Source organism: Telmatherina bonti, assembly GCF_933228915.1.
Source record: "Telmatherina bonti genome assembly, chromosome: 12".
Taxonomy (NCBI): Eukaryota; Metazoa; Chordata; class Actinopteri; order Atheriniformes; family Telmatherinidae; genus Telmatherina; species Telmatherina bonti.
In genome coordinates this window covers 17,975,142-17,996,923 of record NC_136610.1, presented here as the reverse complement: position 1 = coordinate 17,996,923, position 21,782 = coordinate 17,975,142, and the positions used below count along the sequence as shown (strand labels likewise).

The 21,782-nt window shown below is 38.9% G+C and overlaps 1 protein-coding gene across 1 annotated transcript in view; it reads right to left on the bottom strand.

Moving 5' to 3' along the window:
• slit3 (slit homolog 3) overlaps positions 1–21,782 on the bottom strand; it is a gene marked incomplete at both ends in the record, with an annotated part of 245,648 nt that overhangs the window by 116,395 nt on the left and 107,471 nt on the right. Inside the window, one exon of the mRNA XM_079250218.1 lies at positions 530–601. Coding sequence (XP_079106344.1) covers positions 530–601 — 72 coding nt within the window. The remainder of the gene's footprint in view (positions 1–529; positions 602–21,782) is intronic.

Sequence of the window (21,782 nt, the reverse complement as noted above, 5' to 3'; positions counted from 1 at the left end):
TTATTACCTGTTTTATTATTTCCCCTTCTCTCTCTGGACAGAAGAAGTCAGAGAAGAGAAGAAAAACTAATACGACAGAAAATTACAGAAATACTACTGAAATTAAACGAGCGCACACAATGCTGACAAATGGCATCAATAAAATATCTTGTCCTTTTAATTCTATGACTGCAGTAAAAGAAAGCTGCACACACACAATGAGACAACTGATCCGACTGAAGCAAGTAGGAGGAAATGCCCAAACTTTGGGAGTTTTTTTATAAAGTCAAATCCAATTTGATTTTGGGAGTTATCAAGTTTAAATTCTCAAACTTAAAAAGGGCTTTTCATGTCGCTGTTACCTTCTTCAAACCAATGTGTTTTTATATACGGCTGTACAGTATGTATAACATGGTAATGTGACATCAGGCTGCATAGTAACGTAAAGTTAGAAGAGATGATTTACCTTAAAGACAGAAAGAGAAAGAATAAGACAGATGAAGGACGACATAAGGGAGAAGATGTAAAGAAAGAAAGTATTTGTACTTACAAGTTTTTCACATTGGTGATTCCTCTGAAAGCTTTCCTTGGAACCGCCTGAATCTGGTTCTCACTCAGGTCTCTGTAGAGAGACAGACAGGCAGACAGAGGGAGAGGGAGAAAGAGTGACAGAAAACATGAGCTGAGGTATTTGGAGCGCTTAGAGATATACAGAGTCAAATGATAAACAAAAGCACAAACATTTGATCATTGCCACACACACACACACACACACACACACACACACACACGAGCAGTTACACAAGCACATACAGCCAATTACAGAACAAAGGCACAGAAGGCGAAAGAGATGAAGAGAGGGAGGGGAGAAAGAGAAAGGATGATATGACATTTATGATCAGTGGAACAATTTGGTCCAAAGAGCTTCAAAGACAACAGGAACTATCAGAAATACTGCTGGCATGAGGCCATCAGATGCCTTGAAGTATGCGTGTGTGTGATTAATAGAGAGGCACTGGCAGGAAAAGAATGAAGAAAGGGAGAATCAGAAAGGGTGTGTGTTTCACATGTTATGCTTTTTCCTTTGTATATGTGTGTGTGTGTGTGTGTGTGTATGTTGGGGGGTGTGGAGGAGTGGTAGCGGGGGTGAAGGGCTACATCCCTCCAAAAGTACAGCTTTACTTTACAGAGAAACCAAACCTTTTCATACTATTTGCAAGCATCACATTAACTTTTTTACTCTCAACACACACACACGCAGAACAAGGTAGCACACACCACACCTTCGCAATCTTTTTCTTTTGTTCCTCTATTGAAAACCTATACAAGCTAAATGATCTTTAACATGACACAATGGTTTAGCTTTAACTCTGTCAGCATTGTTGTTTGGGAAATAGGACTAGCAGAGAATCAGGGCTCAGAGGATAATGTAATTAGAGAGAGGGACCGAAAGACATGAAAATATCAGACAAGCTAATCGCCCTATATTCCTGCCAGTCAGGCCTAAGCTAAACACTCCCTGCACAAAGTCAATCAGCAGCAGCACAGTAATACATGACCATGCATGTTAAATAGTTGGCGTACACTTAGATAATCAAAGCAGAGCGGCGCGGAGGACCACCAGGCCTCGGCCTGGACATTTCCATTTGACCTTGCTGCACACATAGATGTATGCTTCATTTCTCATACACAATATGGAAATCAATCAGACTGTATGAAGTATGGGAATAACAAACAATGTTCATAAGATTTTTTTTTATGGTTTTAAAAAAATATATATTGCTTTGGAGTTGTAAATTATCACAGACATACACATACACATCTTCACACACAGCTTAAAAAATAAAAAAGGGAAAAGAAATCACACCCTTGAACATAGACAATACCGTATTTTGAATCCATTTTTACAAACAGAGGAGGAAAAATGGATTTGAATCATTCTGGAAATGATCCACATTTAGCTCTGTGAATGTTAATTGGTGAGGCAAACTCAGATACAAAACTCATTTCATCAAACTAACAACGTTTTATCAGTTTAGACTTTTCCATTTATAGCTTCGTGTTTTGTGCTTCATTCCTTTTGTTTGACGAGAGATGAAATTTTGCTGTTTTGTTTCGGCAGGCCTTGGTGGGGAAAGTATGTGCCAGCCATTGCACGCTCTTTACAACAACGAAAATATGTGTTTTTGTGTATAATTTTGCTCTGTATTTGCTCAGTATTTGCAGTAATGAAACAGGAAGGAGCACATGAAAACGTGTTTACATCTTTTGTTTCTGACATTTTTGGCTCTTTTAAGGTGAAAAGAAGACGTTTGTTTTCCTTTCTTCTGTCTTTTTTTCCCATGTTAATATTGGCTGAACTAGAAAACATACTAGATAGTGGACACATTATGTGCCTAATCAGGGCCACTACTGGTCATTGGCACATTTTGGACCAAACATTCATTGCTATCTGTAAAAGCAGACACTTAACCTGACTAACTATATCCATGTTCGCTTGTTTTTTATTTCCATCTTTAAATCTCTTTTCCGTGGCTCTGCCATTTGTCTACCACTGACAAAGTGGAGAACAGCATGAACAAAAGAGCATAAGACTGAGAACATGATGAAGGGGACGACACATTAAATAGTCATTTTTCAGAGCTAATAAATTTTTTATTGTTTTGTTTACCAAGCAGTATAATTATTTGGTATTTCTTCTAACAGAAGAAAAACCATCCAAGTCAAAGAAAAGCCATTATGAGGCTGCATGTCTCTCTGTCAGCCTTTATGACTCCAGCTGAGTGACTGACATGAGCTCCAGGAGTCCACAGTTCTGGCGCACGTAATAAAACTCATATGTCAGACAGCTTTGAATGAAGTTTTAATCTTACGGGTGGCTTGTGGTTGTTCACTTTTGTGAATTTGTTTAAAATGATAAGATAGCTACATCCATGTCTTACCATGATCGTGATATGTGCGGAGTTGAAAATATGTGATCAACATCTTTTTAAAACTAGAAAAAATATCAGGGATGATTGGAAAACCTGCAGGATTTTGGCCCTCGCGGACCGGAGTTGGGCACCCCTGCTTTAAGTTTCCGCAAAGAATTAAACAAAACTTTGATGTATGATAACCTTCTTCAGACAATGTTAGAGGGACAAGATAACCTGGAAGATTTTCTTAGACAGTCCATAGTGTCGTGTTTAGATCGGAATGCACGCTGTGAATAATTCCATTACTCTTTCCTGCATACAGACTATACCGCTGACTGGGTGGTGATCCAATTAACTAGCCAGGTGCGGCTTTCATTGTAACTTGCATTAAATGTGCATGCGACTGCAGATAGTGAAAGTGATTGACAACCTCATTCAGCAAAGGACTACATTGGAACTGTTGAACTACATTGTTGTATTTAGTTTTTGACACAATACTTTTGGTATTCGGCTTAAATTTTGTTCAATAAAAAATGGCACGGTGTAAAACGTGATGATATCTGCTTTTATTGACTTCATTTTAAGATTCCCCAATCATCAAATTATGTTGTATTATGTCCAAATACATAAGAACCTTACAACAAAAACAGTGTGTGCTGTTTTGCATGTCTGTAGGACTCAATCCACTTAGGAAGAAGCTGATTGAAAAATAGACCTTTGGGACCTTTAATATTCAAGCAGATGTCTTTGTGTGCCATTAGGCATTGCTTTTAACGCTTCATGCACTGGCTGATATTAGAAACAACTCTTCATACTGCCACAATGTATTATTTTTGTTAGAATGCAATCAATATCCGAAACTACGTTATATCTTCAGGTAAACAGCAGTCCTCCTCCCATCTCTGTGAGTCATACATGCCGACCTTTGAGAAGACTGAAGGTTTTCACCAACAGGAGATTGGCCTGTGATCGTTGTAAAGGACACTCATTGATAGACTAACCACAAAAGCACACTGGCACACATAGGACTCATTTGTATAGTGGGATGGGTTGTATGCTAGTGTGCTTGCAAACTTCAAATATTAGGCTTTTCCTCTTTGCGTCCTGCCTCCCCCTTTTGCCACAGCATTTGAGGAAGTGAGCAATTAATCTGTGAAGAATTCTATTAAAGAGACGGATGGCTGTTTGAATTATGCATCAGTTCTATTAGGATGAAAAATTCTGCAAATTATAGTCATACTGATTATGAAAACAACTATGGACCGTTGGAGGGATCAAGGGAAGAACTAGATGGAGACAACACAGTGTTCACAGATGTTCTCGTTTCGCACATTTTTTCTGGCTGGAAAGAGAAAGATGAAGGTGGTAGAGAACACCTAACGAATAAGATGAAGGAAAACAAAAGAGCAGCAGTAGGTGACCAAAAACACAGGTCTTTGTTAACTATTCTATATTTGTCATGACTTTATAAGGATGATACAATTGCTTTAAACTACACAGACCCCCAACTGCTGGGTTAACCTTTGCCAGACATGGCCCCTCTATTCTGGGCATGGTGACTTTTGGTCCTTTTCCACTTGCCTATTAAGCCCTATCCCATTTTTCCTGACATCACACCACCTGGTTTTGATCATTTCTTTAATAACTCAAGTGCCTTTATTGTGGGTGAAAGCTGCTCGCATGTATCGGAAAGTCATTTGTTTGCGACACACACATGGCACAACAATGGAAGACGTTGAGGTGATGCTTTACATGTTGCTTGGTCTATGGCTTGTAATCAGGAAAAAATATTCAAGAAACAGAGCCAGAGAAGACTGTAGATGGAAAAGCCATTGTGCTGCTGCCTGCTGATACAAAGTAAAGTTGTTATCAGGAGTTGTGCTCATGACTCATGCTGTGATATCAAGGAATATCAGGAATATCCTGATGGAAACACCTAGAAACCAGTAAAGAGTGGTGTTGGGGTGGACGTAATAGGTGCAAGTGGAAAAGGGCCATATCTGTGGCTGCAAGCATCTGCAGGGACAGAAAGTAACAGAAAGATCCACTTTGGGTTGGGTTAGAGCGGCCGAGTCAGGATGTGTTTATGTGTGTGTCCTCCCAGCTATCACCTCTTCCATATGAAGTTCCATTATTCATGTGAGAATAATAACACTCGGCAGGTCACCCTTTGCTGCTTCGGATATTACTGTTAACCCTTTACCACACATGCACACAGAAGCACACACTGTACATGCACTGATACTGGTGTTAATCCTGTACATATATGAACACACATATAATGTGTAAGCAAACATCGAACTTATCTCTATACTTTGATGACTTGTCTAAGATTTCATTCTTTTGTTCACACATGTAAAGCTGATAAACCTTTTCTTTTGGGGTTTTCCGTCATGCATTTTTCAGTGTAAAAGTGGACACTAGATAATAGACGGATCCACCTTCAGGCTCATCCAGATATGAGCCAGGACCACTCAGCTCTGAACCATTAACCCATGAACAGAGGAGTGGAAGCAGACCTGTTTGATTCCATGTGGCTTTGTGTCAGACGACATCACAGGAGGTCTTAGTTAGACAGAGATGACAAGTAAGAGAGCAGAGGTGTGTGTCCATGTGTCAGCTAGAATTTGTAAGCCTCTGTGTGAAAGAAACAGCAGGCAAGTGGGAGTGAATAGGTAGCAAAGTATGCATCTTTGTGTGTGTGTCTTTTATTAAAAGAAGAGTGATTGCATTGGAAGAAAGGGGAAGAAGTGACCCTTGGCTTGGCTACAGGGGGTGAGATGAAGAAAGAGGGGACGGAAAAGGGATAAAATTGACGCAAAGAAAGGAAAGAAGAGTGTAGGAAGACAGAGGTTACACAATTTTGCTTTTGGAAACCTGAGACCTTTATTGGTCAGTGCAAGACTCTTCTCTTCTCCTTGTCTCTCTTCTTTGACTCCCTTTTTTTTTTTATCAACCCCCCACCACTGTATCACTTTCTCTCTCTGTCTGTCTCTCTATTTTTTTTATCTCCCTTGGGGGCTGTAACTGCATTTAATATTGTTCCATAAATAGAGTAATAAATATCGACTGCTGGCTAGCTCACTTTCCCCTTGTTTTTAAGGCACTCCACTGTAGGGTACAACCAAAGTCATGCAGCAGGTATATGCTTACTGCCCATTCTGTAGCTGCGATTCAATACTTTATGCTTCATATAACCGCTGCATTTATTCAGGTGCCATTTATACCATTTTAAGTTGCTGTCAAGAGATGTACAGTAAGATTTTAATGTCTGAGATAGTGCTTAAAATGAACCCTTGTAGACATGTAAGCATTTTATGTTATTATTTTAATTGGTCTGGTTGTCTTTACATCACTTTCTCACTTGTTTGTATCAGTGCAAGGTTATAAACAGAAACATATTTGTGCACTGGTGGATTTTAATATTTTAGCCAATAACCGCACAGTAAAGACAGATAGGCATTTGCATTGCCTCTAATGCTATTTTGTTTTATTGGACAAATTGAAGACAACTCATCTCTAACCTTCATACACACTGGAAAAGATTGGCTATCAGATCTGCATATTGGCAACACCAACACAATAAAGAGTCATCCATTTAACATGCCCCTCTTCCCTCCCCACCATGATGACTGCATCTTGGCTAAGCTCAAATCATTTTGGCTCATGCCAACAAACTGGGGGGTTTATTTTGCCCAACTTGCTGGCAGACTGCAGTTTAAAACTATATAATGAGTATTTTTAAACATTGCTCTGTCAGCCATTAAAAAAAACTGCTGGTGGTTTAATATGGAAAGAGATGGTGGTTTAATGATGGTTTTGAAACAGCAATTTCTTAACGTGTTTCAATCATGACCCTTACCTTGCAAAAGTACAATCATACATACAAAAGCACTCAATAAAATCAATTCAAACGCAATGATCAATGCAACATTAACCATATTATACCCTGAGATGAGTTGTTTCCATTTTTAATTCTCTGTCACAGTTTTTTGCATCAAGCTTTTACGCTTCCATAGCTTGTTTCCTCCGTAGAGTCCAACTCTTCTTCCTTTGAATTCAGCTATACAGATAGAAATAAATAAATTGTGCTATCAGGTTGTCTACTGTTGCCAGTCAGATACAATGCCAGGATATTATTGATCGTCCTGTCTCTCTCTCTCTCTCTCTGCGCAAGGAATGTAATAAGTATATTTTCTGAAATTCAACTACTAGTGTTCTTTCCCTAAAAGCTTACCATTTAGATAATAGAATAAATGTCATTTTGTGGCATGAAAAATGCTGCAGGGACAAATAAAGCCGCCCCAATCAGAATCACATAACCTTAAAATCTGCCCTCTGTGGTTGAGCCTACTTTTATTGGAGGACACAGAATGCTCTTAGTTCCATTTTTATCTTTTTTTCCTTCTCTTTTCAGTCTTTGTAATTCTTCATCAGTCCTTTGACTCGCTTGCCCTTGCATCAGAGCCCCATCCCTCCTCCTTCTATTCAACCTCAACCCCCCACTCTACTCCCTGTGATTTAATTAAGTGGGCGCTGTATGAATAAAAATATTGCCCCCCTCTATTGATCATGGCGGATGGGAGCATGACAGCCACGGCTGACTGGAATGGGACAGGACAGCCACTCTTTTAACTTACTCTATAATATGGCCCTAAGTAAGTGTGTGTGTGTGTGTGTGTTTGTAAAAGTGAAATATCAGCTTTGTGTGTGTGGGGAAAGGCAAGTAAATGACACTATGTAAGATTATTCAACTTGTGTGTGTGTGTGTGTGTGTGTGTGTGTGCGTCTGTGTTTTTTTTTTGTTTTTTTTTTGTTTTTTTCTTGTATTTGTATGTGTAGGCAAGGAACAAGCCATCGGGGAGCAGTAGCATCTAACTCAAAGTAAATGTTTTCAAAAGCTCTCAAGGGCCCTTGCAAATCATTTGATAGAGACACACAACCACACACATCTACATAAACACACATTCGGGCACACGTGTCTTAAACGTCTCCTTTGAAACTGCATCAGCATTATGAATGAAGATTGTCTGCACATTTTGTTTCTCAGGCCCTCTCTCTTCTCTTTTTTTCCTTTTCTATCCATCGCTCTTCGTAAGGCTGTAAGTATCTATTATGTTTTGTCGATACTGTAATTAAATTGGACAGCTTAATGCAATTCTCTGTGATCCATAGGCCTTTATGGATATAAAAGCTTTTCTGGCTCCTTGCCCGAAAGACGTCCAGCAAATTTAGATGAGTTACTATTGGCAAAAAAGAAAAAGAAAAAAATACTTCTAGGTTAAAGCAGCAATGTGCGCACATGGTCATTTGTTATTGTCTAATTCACTTAAATGTCCCCAATGCCATTTTGTTTTAATGCATTTCCTTATTTGAATTGTCTTTCATCGGACCAAGCTATGTAGCTACTGTGCCATTCTTTCTTATTCCGGCTAGCTTCCGTCTCTTCTAGTGCTTTAGTGAAGCGATATTGCAGGCTCTTAGCAACGTTTATGGGGATAATAAAACTTAAAGCAGTGGAGGATCAAAAAACGACATTACAACAGACGAAGCCGCAAGAGATAAATGGAAGAGGGTGGTTTAAAAGGCAAGAACAAAAAGACAGGAACAAAATTTAGATTATAGACTACTTAAGTGATGGGTGGATAAGTAGAATGGAAACAGATGAGATTTGCATAGAGAATAAGTCTTTACTGTACACTGACAAAGTGTACAGTGTACAGTTTTAATAAGTAAGGTTGTCAGCTCAGGTGCATTTTTTTATTATGAACATCAGTCCTTTCATTTTAAAAGCAAACAAATAAAAAAAAAAAAGAGAAATACAAACAAGACTAACAGCAATGAAAATATTACAAATCATAGATGCAAAAAGTTAGCTTTGACTTAAGGACACATTAAAATAAATTAAAAATAAATCATTATGATTAATTCAGCTGTTGTAAATGCTACTGTCCCACTTTCAGAAAATTTTAACCCACTAATTATGACAAAAAAAGAACAAACAAGCAAAAAAAAAAAAAAAAAAAACTTACAAAAGTGTGTTTTATCAAAAGACTGCGAAATAATGTATTTCTTTCAATAACACATATGTAGGTAAAGAATTACAGCTGACACTGTCTCGTAAGAAAGAAAGAGATTAATAAAAAGAAGTGCATGATACACTCATATGATGGTCTTATTATTGCTTATTAATAGAACCAAACTTTTAGATTAAAATGCATATATTAAGCATATGTTAGATGTCACTATTCTGTCTCTTCTGTAAGAAAGCCTTTTCTGCATTGCCAAGGTGAAAAATCCCATCTTTGATTATCAAAGATTTCAGACATCATTTACTCTGATCAAGTGATGAGTTAGAAAAAAAAAAAAAAAAAAAAAAGAAATAGTTTTGCATGGAATTATGTTACTGGGGACACAGAGTAAAGATATGGGTTTTGATAAGAATGTATGGCCAATAGGACTTCTTTGTTTGGACAATGCTAATAGCATAAGGCTTGTAAAGATACACTGACACATATACCAGAATAAAATTAAAAAGTAAGTGAATAATAAACTTTTAAATGAAATCTGGCTCTTACAAAAGGTTTTTACATTTGAGAGTGAAATACATATGGTTAATGGCCATGCAAGTCTTTAGATAATGGCGGAGTATGCTAATAAATGGCCAGTGGTGAAACAGAGGTTAAGTGCTGCTTATACATTAGAATGAGGATGAACCTAACAACCCCTTTACTGACTGGCTGAACGGGCTACAACATGGCAGGAAAGATGGACAAGCCTTGAAGACAATGAGCTGTTAGGTAGACTAAAAGCAGGCAGACGCCTCAAAGGCAGGAAAAGAGGAGAGATTAGGGTCGACAGGAATAAGGGGAAGAAATGGTGGAAAGCTGGCAGGAGATGGAGTGAAAATGTGGGACAGGTGAAAGAAGCTAAGGATGGTAGTAGGAATCCATAGTCAAAGAGGTAGAATGGATAGAAAGGAAAGACAACGAGGTGACAGTTAACAGGCGGAAGAAAAAAAAAAAGATTTGGTAGAGAACATCAGGATGGAGGGTAATGGAAGTAGAGGAAGAAGATGAGAAGCAGAGGTGTGAATAAAGAAGCTGACTGTGGCATTTTGCCTTTATAAGCATCTTGGGAGCTCCCATAAATAATACAGAGTAAATTAGCAGATTGGACAGCGGAAGGGGACTGCTGGAGTGTGTATGCTGCAGAATGAAAGTGCTCCTCCAAACACACAAACTTGGAAGTGATTATGCATTACCACAAGTGCTTTATGTGTGATGTGAGTCCATATTAAAACACGGGGCACCGAATGTTCAGTACAGCCTTGTTTGATGTATGTGTGTTTGCTTGCCCCATGTGTCTTGTGAGCTTATATGTAAGGCATTTCTCTGAGCTCTGATCTGTCTCTCAGCAGGTCAGAGTTGTCAAGGTTACTGCAGGCCATTTTGCCAGAGGGCCAATTTACTTTTAGCACAGATACAGTACAAAACAGCAAAGGTGTCTCTGCTAAGGTTAAAGATAGACAGTGTATAAAAAAAACTGTTTGTTAGGGGCTTCTTGTCTGAAGGTATGGTGCTGAAATGAGACAACAAGTGTGAAGAAAGAGGGATGAGGCAAAATTAAATCAGATTTCTTATTTTGTTTTTGTGTTTGACTATAACAACTGCAGGATCTTTTGTAAAGATGAAGAGAGAAAAACAACTCAATGAGTATTGAAAGTTGTCAGTTATGTTGGTGTGTTTATGTTTCCCCACTTGCAATGGAAGTTTATCTTATATCTGTTTTTGTGACGAAAGAATTCAATCAAAAACCATATCATCTAATGTGTTCCGTTACTGAGCTTCATTTTCTCCTCCCTCATTATTGAGTTCAAAACATATAAAAACTGTGCAAAGTGGGAGTAGAACTGAAGAAGTATTGAAAAAATGAAGCAAAATTTATTCAAAAGATGGCTACTTCAATCATAATCCCAATGACATTACAGAACATAGTTTGATTAATGACTATTGTCCTAATTTAAAACATTTGTTCAATACAACACTATAAAAGCACAGTGCATAACGCAAGGTTGCTTTCTTCCAAGCCCGGCCTTCCTGTTCTGCACCAATTTTGTTCCTGCAGCTGGTTGCCAGATCTTGTGACCAAATAAGTCCCATATAAGTGTCTGGGTTTTTCAAAAGAAGTCCAAAGTTAACATGACAAAGGAAGGTGTGCATTATAAAACAGCTTTATTCTATTTGTTATTTCATGTTCTCAGCTGCATTTTAGTAGTTTTTATTCAAAGTTTTGTAAGTTTAAGTTAAAATCTTAATATATTTATTAAAAGTGGAACTATTATGTGCATTTCAGGCTAATTTATTTTTATTTCTGAGACCACAAGGGCTGGGATTGATCGAGTTATTGTCACAAATCGCTTTATTTACTTCAGACCGACCCTCTCCGTAGGCTGTCAGATCAGCCTGCATGCAAAACGAGTGGATTGAGACTATTCTGCATTAAGCCCCGCCTCCCGCCAACGCACTACATCAGGAGCGCGCACCGCACCTGCACTCAAACTCAAACTCAAACATGCGTTTAGGTGATAAAAAACGGTGCCGTTCACATGCCTGATGAGGATTCAACACTGTAACACTGTAGAAAGCTTAGAAAACTCGAAATACCATAATAGCACCCCTTTAAGCTTCTGTACTTCAAATCATCCTGTTGTTGAATTGTGCTAAGCCAGGGGTGTCAAACTCCAGTCCTCGAGGGCTGGTATCCGGCAGGTTTTTGTTGTTTCCTTCTACCAACACAGCTGATTCAAATCAAATTCATCCAGCAGCTTCTTGTCAACCTATTTAGGAATTTCGGTCAGGTGTGTTGGAGCATGGAGACAACAAAAACCTGCAGGATACCGGCCCTTGAGGATCGGAGTTTGACACCTGTGTGCTAAACAAATAAATCTGCCTTGCCTATTGACCAGCTACCACTCAACATAACCAACAGGATGGACTCATGGGCTACTTGCAAACATGATCTCTACACATTGCCACTCCTTCCATTTATTAGAATGAGTGAAAATACAGCACATTAGTTATAATGAACAGATACAGGCAGGCATCAGATGGTCAGCAAAGATCTCAGAAAAACATTACACTGACATATTTGAACCATCACAGCTGCTGTGTCTTCATATTTTTTTAGAAAATGGAAGTAAATATTTGAGTAGAAATTTTGCATATCGCTCCAAAATTAGAAACTGAACTGGCATGGCCCTGCAGTAAAGAAAGGAAGACTTTCACAATGGTTGCAACTATCTGAGTGCACTTGGTGAAACAAATCGATTGTGATGGCAAACAGAGCAGACTGTCATCTTCCCTTCCCATGTAGTGGTAGGCTAATTCCTCTGGCAGACTGTCTTCCACAATAGCTACTGGCTGCTGTCATCTTAGCCTGAGGGTCTGTCTGGTGGTCTCTGCATGTGTGTGTGTGTGTGTGTGTGTGTGTGTGTGTGTGTGTGTGTGTGTGTGTGTGTGTGTGTGTGTGTGTGTGTGTGTATGTGTGTGTGAGGGTGGGTGAGTGGATGAGGGGGTGGGGGGTAGGGGTCATGTGTGTGTGAACAGAGATATGAAAAAAGCGGGATGGGTAGATACATGAAAAAAAAAGAAGAATACAGTGAGCAAAAAATAAATCACTTTTAATTTCTGTGTGTCCCTGAGAGTGTGTGTGGTTGCTATGCAGTCTCTAGGCCCTAATCTCCTTAGCAAGCCCCATGATCCAGTTAGAAACAGCAAGTGGCTAACATCAGGGCTAACTGGAGTGGAGCGATGTATGTGTGTGTGTCTGCATTTGCAAATGACTTGTATGCCTTGACTGTAGCCATATCTTTGTTAAGTTGATCAGGATCTACTTGTAATCTCAACTGTTGTGTATTGGCTGGAGAAATGTTATGGCATCAACTCACATGTAGTTGTATCATTTTCTCAGTGTGTGTTGGTTTTGTGTGGCTTGTAGGGTGTGTCTGAAAAGCACCAGTTCCCATTAAGACTGAAAGATTAGATTGAGTGGCTCCTGATTCTGAACTATTGTTCCTCTTCAGCAGCCCTTTTCTGTGATTTGAAGAAAAAGAAAAAAGGTGCAGGAAAATTGATTTCATGTCATTGTGTCTGTTCAATTTTGTGTTAAGAAAAGACAAGAAATTGTGAATTAGGTTTATTATTGAGTGACAAGTGAGAAACTAAGACATTTAACATTTCTTGGTGGACATCTTCAGACTCATTTAATCTGGTTTAAAACTTTCGCATTTTGACGATTGATTTCCTTTGTAAGTTTAAATGATTGGGTCATTATGGGAGAGTAGGATGACAACAATGGGTCATCCACTGGAAGAGATATTGTGACAGCTAAAAAAACATTTCTTGTAAAGCTTTTATTGACAAAAAGCAAATGCATTTTGCATTTATGCAGTTATGGGTGCCTGTTGAGAAGTTAAATAATTGAATTATGTACAAATTATGGAGGATAATCTAGATATGCTTTTATAACTTAGTCTAGTTATGGCATCTAAAAAAGTTTTACTCCTCTGTTCTTTATTTTTCACGCTAAAATTTACACCAGTTTACAAACAGATTTTGTCTTTTTATTCTCAACCAGTATGCGTCAAATCCCGAGAGGCTACTTTACTTCGACATGTGTTGGTATTTCATACATGGTACATTCAGCCAAGCGTGTATAAAAGTGTGAATGTGTCTGAAGCTCTCAAGACATGATTAAAATGAATGTGGTGATCAGCACTATTGTCACAGAGGGTAAAACTGCAGCTAATTCACCTACTGCCATAATAAATTATTAGATGCAGAGACGAGAGAGACATGGCGGATACCTAAATAAGCGGCTTGTTCGCTTGTATGCATGCGTTAAAAAAAGCTGTTTAGTTTTTTTCCTCACTTAGTTGCCTGTCTACATACCTCTTCCACATCCTTCTTTGTCTCTCCAATGACTCACTATTCACAAGAAAAACATTCCATTACATTTGTTACTCATTTTAGAAGATTATACTTTGAAATACAATGTATGACACAGCATGCGATCCAATGCTGTCCATCTCAAAGATTTTGATATGAAACTCATTCATGGCTGTGGGGATATTGATGGCAGTAAAGAAAGGATGTACACAGACATAAATTAAAACCAAATTCCCCCCTCCCACTCAACAATACAGGACAAAAAATCACCAGTCGCGCCGTTAATTCCGAGGTGAAACGGTGCACAGCGAAGGTCGCAGCTTATGGCATATGGTGTGTATGCATTAAAGCCCTTGCATCTGTGCAAAAGTGTGTGTTAGCATACTGTGAGATGGAAGAAGAGGGGGGAGAGACAGAGAAAGAGAGGGAGAGCAAAAGATGATTTAGGAGTAATGAGAGACGGTAAAATCATGGTGCCCAGAGGCATTATGGGGCTAAATCTAATCTGCTAATGGAGAGGGTATAGTATGGGCTGAGGTGGGTGGGTGGTTTGGGGGGGAGAAGGAAGGGAGGATAGAGAGGAAGATGACTTAGGGAGAGGATGGTAAAGGTAGAGGGCAGTAAAATGGAGGGTGAGCAGAAGAGTACAGAAAAGGAGAAGCAAAAGAGATAGATGAGGAAAAAAAATGGTGACATGAAAGCAAATGAAATGAATGAAGACATCCTGAACAAAAAACAATTAAAACAAAGGGGAAAGATTAATGTCAAAAGCAGGAGGAGAAAAAATGAAAGCTGCTGTGAAGAAAAGAATGCAAAACAACCGGGGAAGGGACAATTAAACGGGGATGGGGAAATAAAAGATAAGAAAAAAAAAGAAAAGCTGGGAGGCAGAAGAGGTCAATGACAGAGCAAAGAGAGGGGAGGTGAGTCTGGAGTGTGATGGGCGTGGATGTGTGTGTTAGAGAAACAACCGGGAGGTGGAGGCACCGGGAGGGCAGCACCCAGGAGAGCACAATCAGCACATATCGTTATCACATGGTGCTCAACGCTGACACACACACACACACACACACACACACAAACGGGTTAATGCTTTACATACTACATACATGTGTGCAACAACACAAACAGCCGCACTGTGTTGATTGTTACTTTCTTTGTCATACACACACGCACACACACACCAACACACTTGGCAGAAGGTAGCTATTGAAGGGTAATTGCCCCAGACTGTTAATGCTTTCCAGGATAAAACTACACCCGTCTTTACAAGGTCGGGATAATCTCAAAACATTACGTCTTCACCTCACCAAAATGGCTGACAACCACAGTGCAGCCACACCAAAGGCAAATTAGTGCAACTGGGAGGAGGTTTGATTTAATTTAGCATTTAATCATTTGTTTTAATTTTCTCTGAATTATCTGGTACAAGGGCATGTTAGAACTTTTTTTTTTTTTTCAAGTGGGGCCACCCAGTGTGTAGACATTGACCTTACACCTTGCTCTTGATAAACAGACAAACAAACTAAAACAAACATCTTTGTAGTGTTATTTGGACACATCATCACGGCATAGAAAAAAAAAAAAAAAAACTGGATGCAATTTTGCTGCAAGTCCCTTGGTGGGTTAAAAAGGGCTTTTAACCTGAAGCATTAGTCAGACTTTACTGGTTGAAAAATAATGACTTCAGTAATGTAGCATGCTACTGCAGTTGTGTGTGTGTGTGTGTTTTGTAATTTGTATAATTTTCACTTAAACCAAAACCTTGATTTTCATTTGCACTTTTGCTTTTTTGTTCTCTAATTCAGTTTTATTTATAAACTTTTATTTTCTTTGCTTACTTTCTTTTTCCTGTGTCATTCATTTTAAAATCTCAACATTTAGACGCTGAACGCAACGCTGAAACTTCTCAATGTGGAGCAAACTCGAATTATTCCAGCTGGGTGGCATTTTACTCAGTAAGGAATGTGGTCAGACTGTCAAGTTTCATAGTATTGTACTGTGTAATATTATAATGTTTTATGCTTCATATCATTTCAATAATACATGTCCCAGTGATAATTGCAGCCTCTAAACACAATAAATACAATCTGTTGTTGGAAAATGAACCTTGGGCCTGAGTGGCTAACTCCTACGTGGGTTTGAAAGCCCTGTGAAACTGCATCAAAACCTCAACAATCTGCTATGAGCAACACAAACAGAGCCCGGCCACATGGCAGCTCCATTATCCTGATGGTAAACAGGACCGCGGCTCTGAAAATTACAGTATCTAAGCTACAGCATCAACAACAACTGTGTAAGCTAGCCAAAACATACAGTGTCTTGCACTGGTTCATTACTGTATCACCACAAGCAGTCCAAACAGCTTTTCCTAGCAGGGATCTACCTCACTCAAAGGAATTTTAATTTAAACACATTAAACGTACCCATAATTACCCATTCGACATTCACGTTTTGCAAAGAATGACAGAACTTCCCCAAAAGTGCCTTTATCCAGTCCTCAGGCGAGTAAAAAGTAAGTCCAAACTTCCAATAAATCAAAAAAAACAAATGATGGCTGACCTGTAAGTTAGCAATGATGCAGAACAGCTGCAGGATACGATGTCAGCCGATACCTTCTTGTGCTTATTCACAGGTCAGTGAAAGACAAATGCAACCATGAACGGCCGCTTAGACAGTTGCACCAAATTACACTGAAAGTCTGCAGCAGCTGACATGTTCATGAATGCATGCAATTGTAACCACGCATTTCACTTGTGTAGGTTATGGGTTTGCTGCCAATCAAACAGCCATTAAAGTGTTACCTGTTACTGTTGAGGGAAAGCAGCTTAGGAAAGATATACGAGGAAAAGGAACTAAAAAAAAAAAAGTTTTTCCAATTTGAACAGACAAGCTAAAAAAAAACATTTTCTTTAACGAACAAAATGTGGCACTGTATAATGTTTTAAGTGGGAAAGTCGTCCAAAACTCCACCCAACTACACTTTACCTGAGAAGACAACAGGAGGACTCTCCAGACAGTAGATGGAGCTCTGATGCTTCTCTGTTTGGTCTCAACACAATCAGAGAATGCAGATCAGTATCACACACTCACCAGCATCAAGGCCTGCAGTTCACTTGCACTCAGGGATGCAAGTGAACTTTTATGGAAATTATCTTATACACCTGCTTTGTAACACAACTTTTAAAAGATAAATAATCACAATTTTCCACCTTGGAAAACCTCCAAACAAGCCCAAGCTTTCTTTCAAACTTTGCTACAAAAGCACAGAAAATGTTTTGTTATGAGTTAATGCCAGTATGGAAGATAGGAATAAAGATAAGAGGTCTCATTAATGAGAGATTAAGGGTATGACAGAAAGAGTAAGTATCTCTTGTCTTGGCATTTAGACTTATTGACATTTATAAGATATTTTCCTCAGTTTAGTTATGTGGAAATATTTCATGTAGCTCTGCATAATTTTCCAATTTCCCACTAATACTCTCCAAATTTGTCAAAACTGGACATGAATCAAACTGACACGTCGTTTATTAAGTGGACTGATGAGAGGCAGAATTCAAACAGAGAGGGGACAAGGAAAGGATGTCTGCCTCGTTCTTTGTCCACACCTGTTGTACGACCTCTTTTCTTCTTGACAGCCATCTTCAGCTGTCTTTCTTCTGTCCATTTGAGGGATCTGTGAGTCATTATGCTCTGCTCACCTTGTGATACAAAAAAGCTAATAGGCTTCCACCGGGGATTATAGCTGCTGTGTATGAGAGGAAAAGGTGAGTTTGGAAACATCCCTATGTCTGCTTTTATATTTAACCTGTATTATAGTGTTTGTGTGAATGCTTTGCTCGCTTTTCCTTTAACACACCCTCTGCAAGCATACATGTCCTGTGTGTACTTCTATTGGTACATCCACCACATCCATGTTTTGTAAAAGTTTTGTGTGTATTTGCACAGACACTCAAGACGGCGGTTTGCTGTGTCTAAGTGTGTGTGTGTGTGTGTGTGTGTATTTCTCATTTCCTCCTTGTAAAGATTAGGGGCAAAGGAAGAGCAGCATTATCAGGCAGCTGGAAATGAGATCTCAGTAGGGGGACTCTGCCTTTTCTCCTCATCCTTTCCTCCACACCTCCCTCCAGTCCTCTTTTTCCTTCTTTTCTCATCTGCAGATACATTCATCTTTCAGTCCGCTCCTCTTCTGCCCTCCTATGCTGAAAAACACAGCCTGTTTTTTTTCTTTTTTTTTGTCTGTGGTATGTTTCATCTCAGTGTCACTCCCTTCATCAATCTAGTCTCCTCATCTATTGGCACAGAGGGGGATCCTCAATATCCGAGCTGCCATCTATCTTCTCCGTAACAGATACATAACATAAAATCCAGCACATTAAAGGTAATTAGTGACTTAGTCCATTTTTCAAACATGGAGCCAAATCCAGAAGATAGTTACTTAAATGAACTTTCATTAATCTGTCAAGCACTGTGTGGCCCACCCGCTAACATGTGGCTGTTTTGTTTCATATGCAAAAGCACAGGCAACAACACAGGCGACTCAAGACACAGGTATTTATTGGTTCCACCTCTAATTCCAACATCATGCAAAAAACTTAAATTTATCTGTCCTTTACATTTGAGAAACAAGCAAATTTGTCACTTTTGGCTGCCAACAATCAGAAGCTGAAACCAAACTTAAATGTGAATTCTGCAAAGGAAAAAGTGACGCACCGTAACCATGGTTATGATCTCCATCCAAGAGAAAGAGTTTGACCTGTTGTCTTTTTTTTTTCTATTTTTGTTGTTTTCTGCTGGATGTGGAAAATGCTTGCCTTTGTCATTGCTCTCATCATTTTTCTGTCACTATGACAACAATCAAACAAATGAAGTCTCTTTTGTATATAAACACTTCCTTGTTTGGTCCCATAGAAAATGTATGATTAAAATCTATAGGTGTTTGCTCAAACTCAAGGATGCTTCATTTGCAGATTGGAGTATGACATTGTGTTCAGGCTATAAGCAAGAGATCTTCCTTGCATTTGGAAAACACAAAACAGTAGAAAACCCCACCAAGTGGGCTTATGTTACCATGGCCCCAGCTTCAATTATACTTGACACCCACAACTGCTGACAAGGCTGTTGACAGCTTAAAAAGAAAAAAAAGACCTCAGATTTTACAATTGCTAACATCGGTCCATCTTTCACCGTCGTTTTTGACTTATGTTAAGGATTACAGGGGCTTTGAGTACATTGACAAATCTCAGAGGGATGCTTAAAATCGCACTAAATGAAACAGAGTGGCTCTGATGATCCTTGATATCAGAGCCGTTCTTCAATAAGAATGTGTGAAACCCTGCTCTCAAGGATGTTTTCCTGAATTAAAGAAGCACCTCATCTTTTCAAATCTTTTGGAAAAAATAGTTTATAAGAATGAAAAAAAAAAAAGAAAAAGTATAAATGCAATGACTCTATATATCTACAAACCAATAGTGTCTATTAGTGTGTGCGAGTGTGAGTGTGGGTCAGTGTACACTCTATTGGGTATTTCCAGGAAGTGGTAGCCACACTAAGTTTATTATCTCTCTTCCTCAATCAAATCAGTGAGAGTGAAACATGTAGAACAGAAACACTATTTCCTGAGAACTCACACACAAGCACACATTAATGCACACACTTGTACGTACATGCTGCTATCTGGACTGAAGCATCTACTCAGCGTGACCTCTGCCCCATTGAGAGGAAATCCTTTTTGCAACCCACACCAACTCATGATATATTACACCCTGCTGTGTGTGTGTGTGTGTGTGTGTGTGTGTGTGTGTGTGTGTGTGTGTGTGTGTGTGTGCGTGTGTGTTTATGCTTGTGTCAGAGGATGCATGTTCAAACTTCTGTGTGTTTGCTTTGTCTGCTGATGCTATCGGTTCCTGTAATTGACAGAAAGGAAGGAAAATGACAGTCAGTCATGCTGACAGTGACCCAGTCACTCCTGGAAACAGTTCACAGCATGTTCACGTAAAAAGCTTCAATTTTTAATATTCGAACGTTAAGATGTGTGTGCTGTTGATACAAGATGTGTTAATATTTTAATGTTGTTATGTTCCTGCAAATAATAGGCCCTTGTCATGTAAAAATCATAAAATAGGCAGCTAGCAGAAAGTCAAAAAGGCACAATTTTGGCATGCTGTCAACCATGGCGGTCAAAGCGATCCATTTACATTTTACAACAGGATCAGTTTTAAAGCCATTCTACTAAAATTTGCCAGATTTTTGCACTTTGGCACCCGCTAACAGAAACTGATTAAGGCAAACTCTGAATCTTGCAAACTATCTTCTCTGAGTTCTTTCAGCCAATGAAGCTCAGTCTGATGTTAACTCTTGTCTTATCTCTTACTCTGTCACTTCATCTCTTATTTTTCTCCAATAATGTCCTCCTGCGTTCAGCCATGGTGTGAGTTCAGTACTGGATTATGTTTTGATATCCAGTGGCTCCCATGTGGTGCAGTGCCATAAAGGAATATGCAGCTGTCATGTGATGCCCTGGGCTGGAAAAAGAAGTTGGGAGGTGTAGTTTTGTTAGCCTCAGGATGGTACAGCAAAATGGTGGGATAAAATAATGTGCATAATGAAGGTTAGAAACTTTTACTGCTTTGATGCAAACCATGGAGCAAAACAACTATTTCCTTTTTAATATCTAAGTAACTAAACACAGCATCTGACTGACTGACTTCCATGAAAACAACAGTTCTGTTGACTCTCCAACTTGGTGGTCAGGTATGTCGCAACATACTCTAATCGCTTCGACTTTCAACATGTAAATATTTCATGAAGGGATTTTTGTTCATGGTCACAAAGAAAGAAAAAAAAAGAAGAAAGAAAATAAATCCAAATTCAGAGCTGCACTTTTTAAAAATTGGTTTGTCAATTTAAATGAATTTAAATTGTTTTCCCAGTGACAACAGTGATTGTAGGCTGAGCTTTTAGCATTTTCAGTTAAAAGGTTGCCTGTGTTGCTTCTGTTCAAAATCAGCTTTTCTCGCCAAAATGTTCAAATTCAGAGTTTTTTTTATTCACAATTGGTTTACATTCACCTGCAAACTATCAAGCAGCCTATTACCTTTCACATTAGTACTAACAGTAAGACTGTGGGCTCTGCCTTGTTTAACAAACACAAAATCTTTTGAGAATAACAGGAAGTGACATCACTAAACACCTCCCACTGCCATCATGCATGATCAAGTTGACTTATTTGTATCTCATTTGTTCTATACAGCGCCATGTCCAAAGAGAAGTTATTCAAAGTCACATTTCTTCTCAAATAGGTTTACGCTTAATCTTTTTATAGAAAACTAAACAGCCTGATGTTATGTATCTGAATTACTGATTTACAACCCTCCCTCCCATAATTATGTGTTAGTGATCGCAATGAGCTTTAGACATTTTAAAAAGAACCGCTTTGGCTTTTCTCTTCAGTTCTGCAGGCATTAAGGATACTTAAAACAATGCAACACAAATGAATGATCATTTTGCTCTTGCTCTTCAAGGCCTGCTTATATCTACACACAGCATTTATGCATTTATTTTTCTCTTTGTGAAGCTGAGTGTTTTTGACAGGCTAAAATTATGAAGCCCCTAAAATTACATGTGGCGCCGTCGGCCATACACACTAATCAAATCTACGATCCTCGTGTCAAGTCTCAGTGGGTTGGTAGAGAAAAAAAAAAAAAAAGGTGGGGGTTAGCAGGAGTACGTAGAGCTGACCAGCCTCGTTGGACCTGTTAGGAAAATGTGTGGGAAGATGGAGAGAGTGAGAGAGATGGACAGAGAGATAAGGTGGGGGAGGCAGGGTTATGAAAAAGAAAAAAGAAAAACAGACAAAATCCATGCATAAATCACCCCATCTAAATGTTAATTGGTGCCAAATGGCACGTTTGAATAGGTTAAGTGGACGCTCTGAATT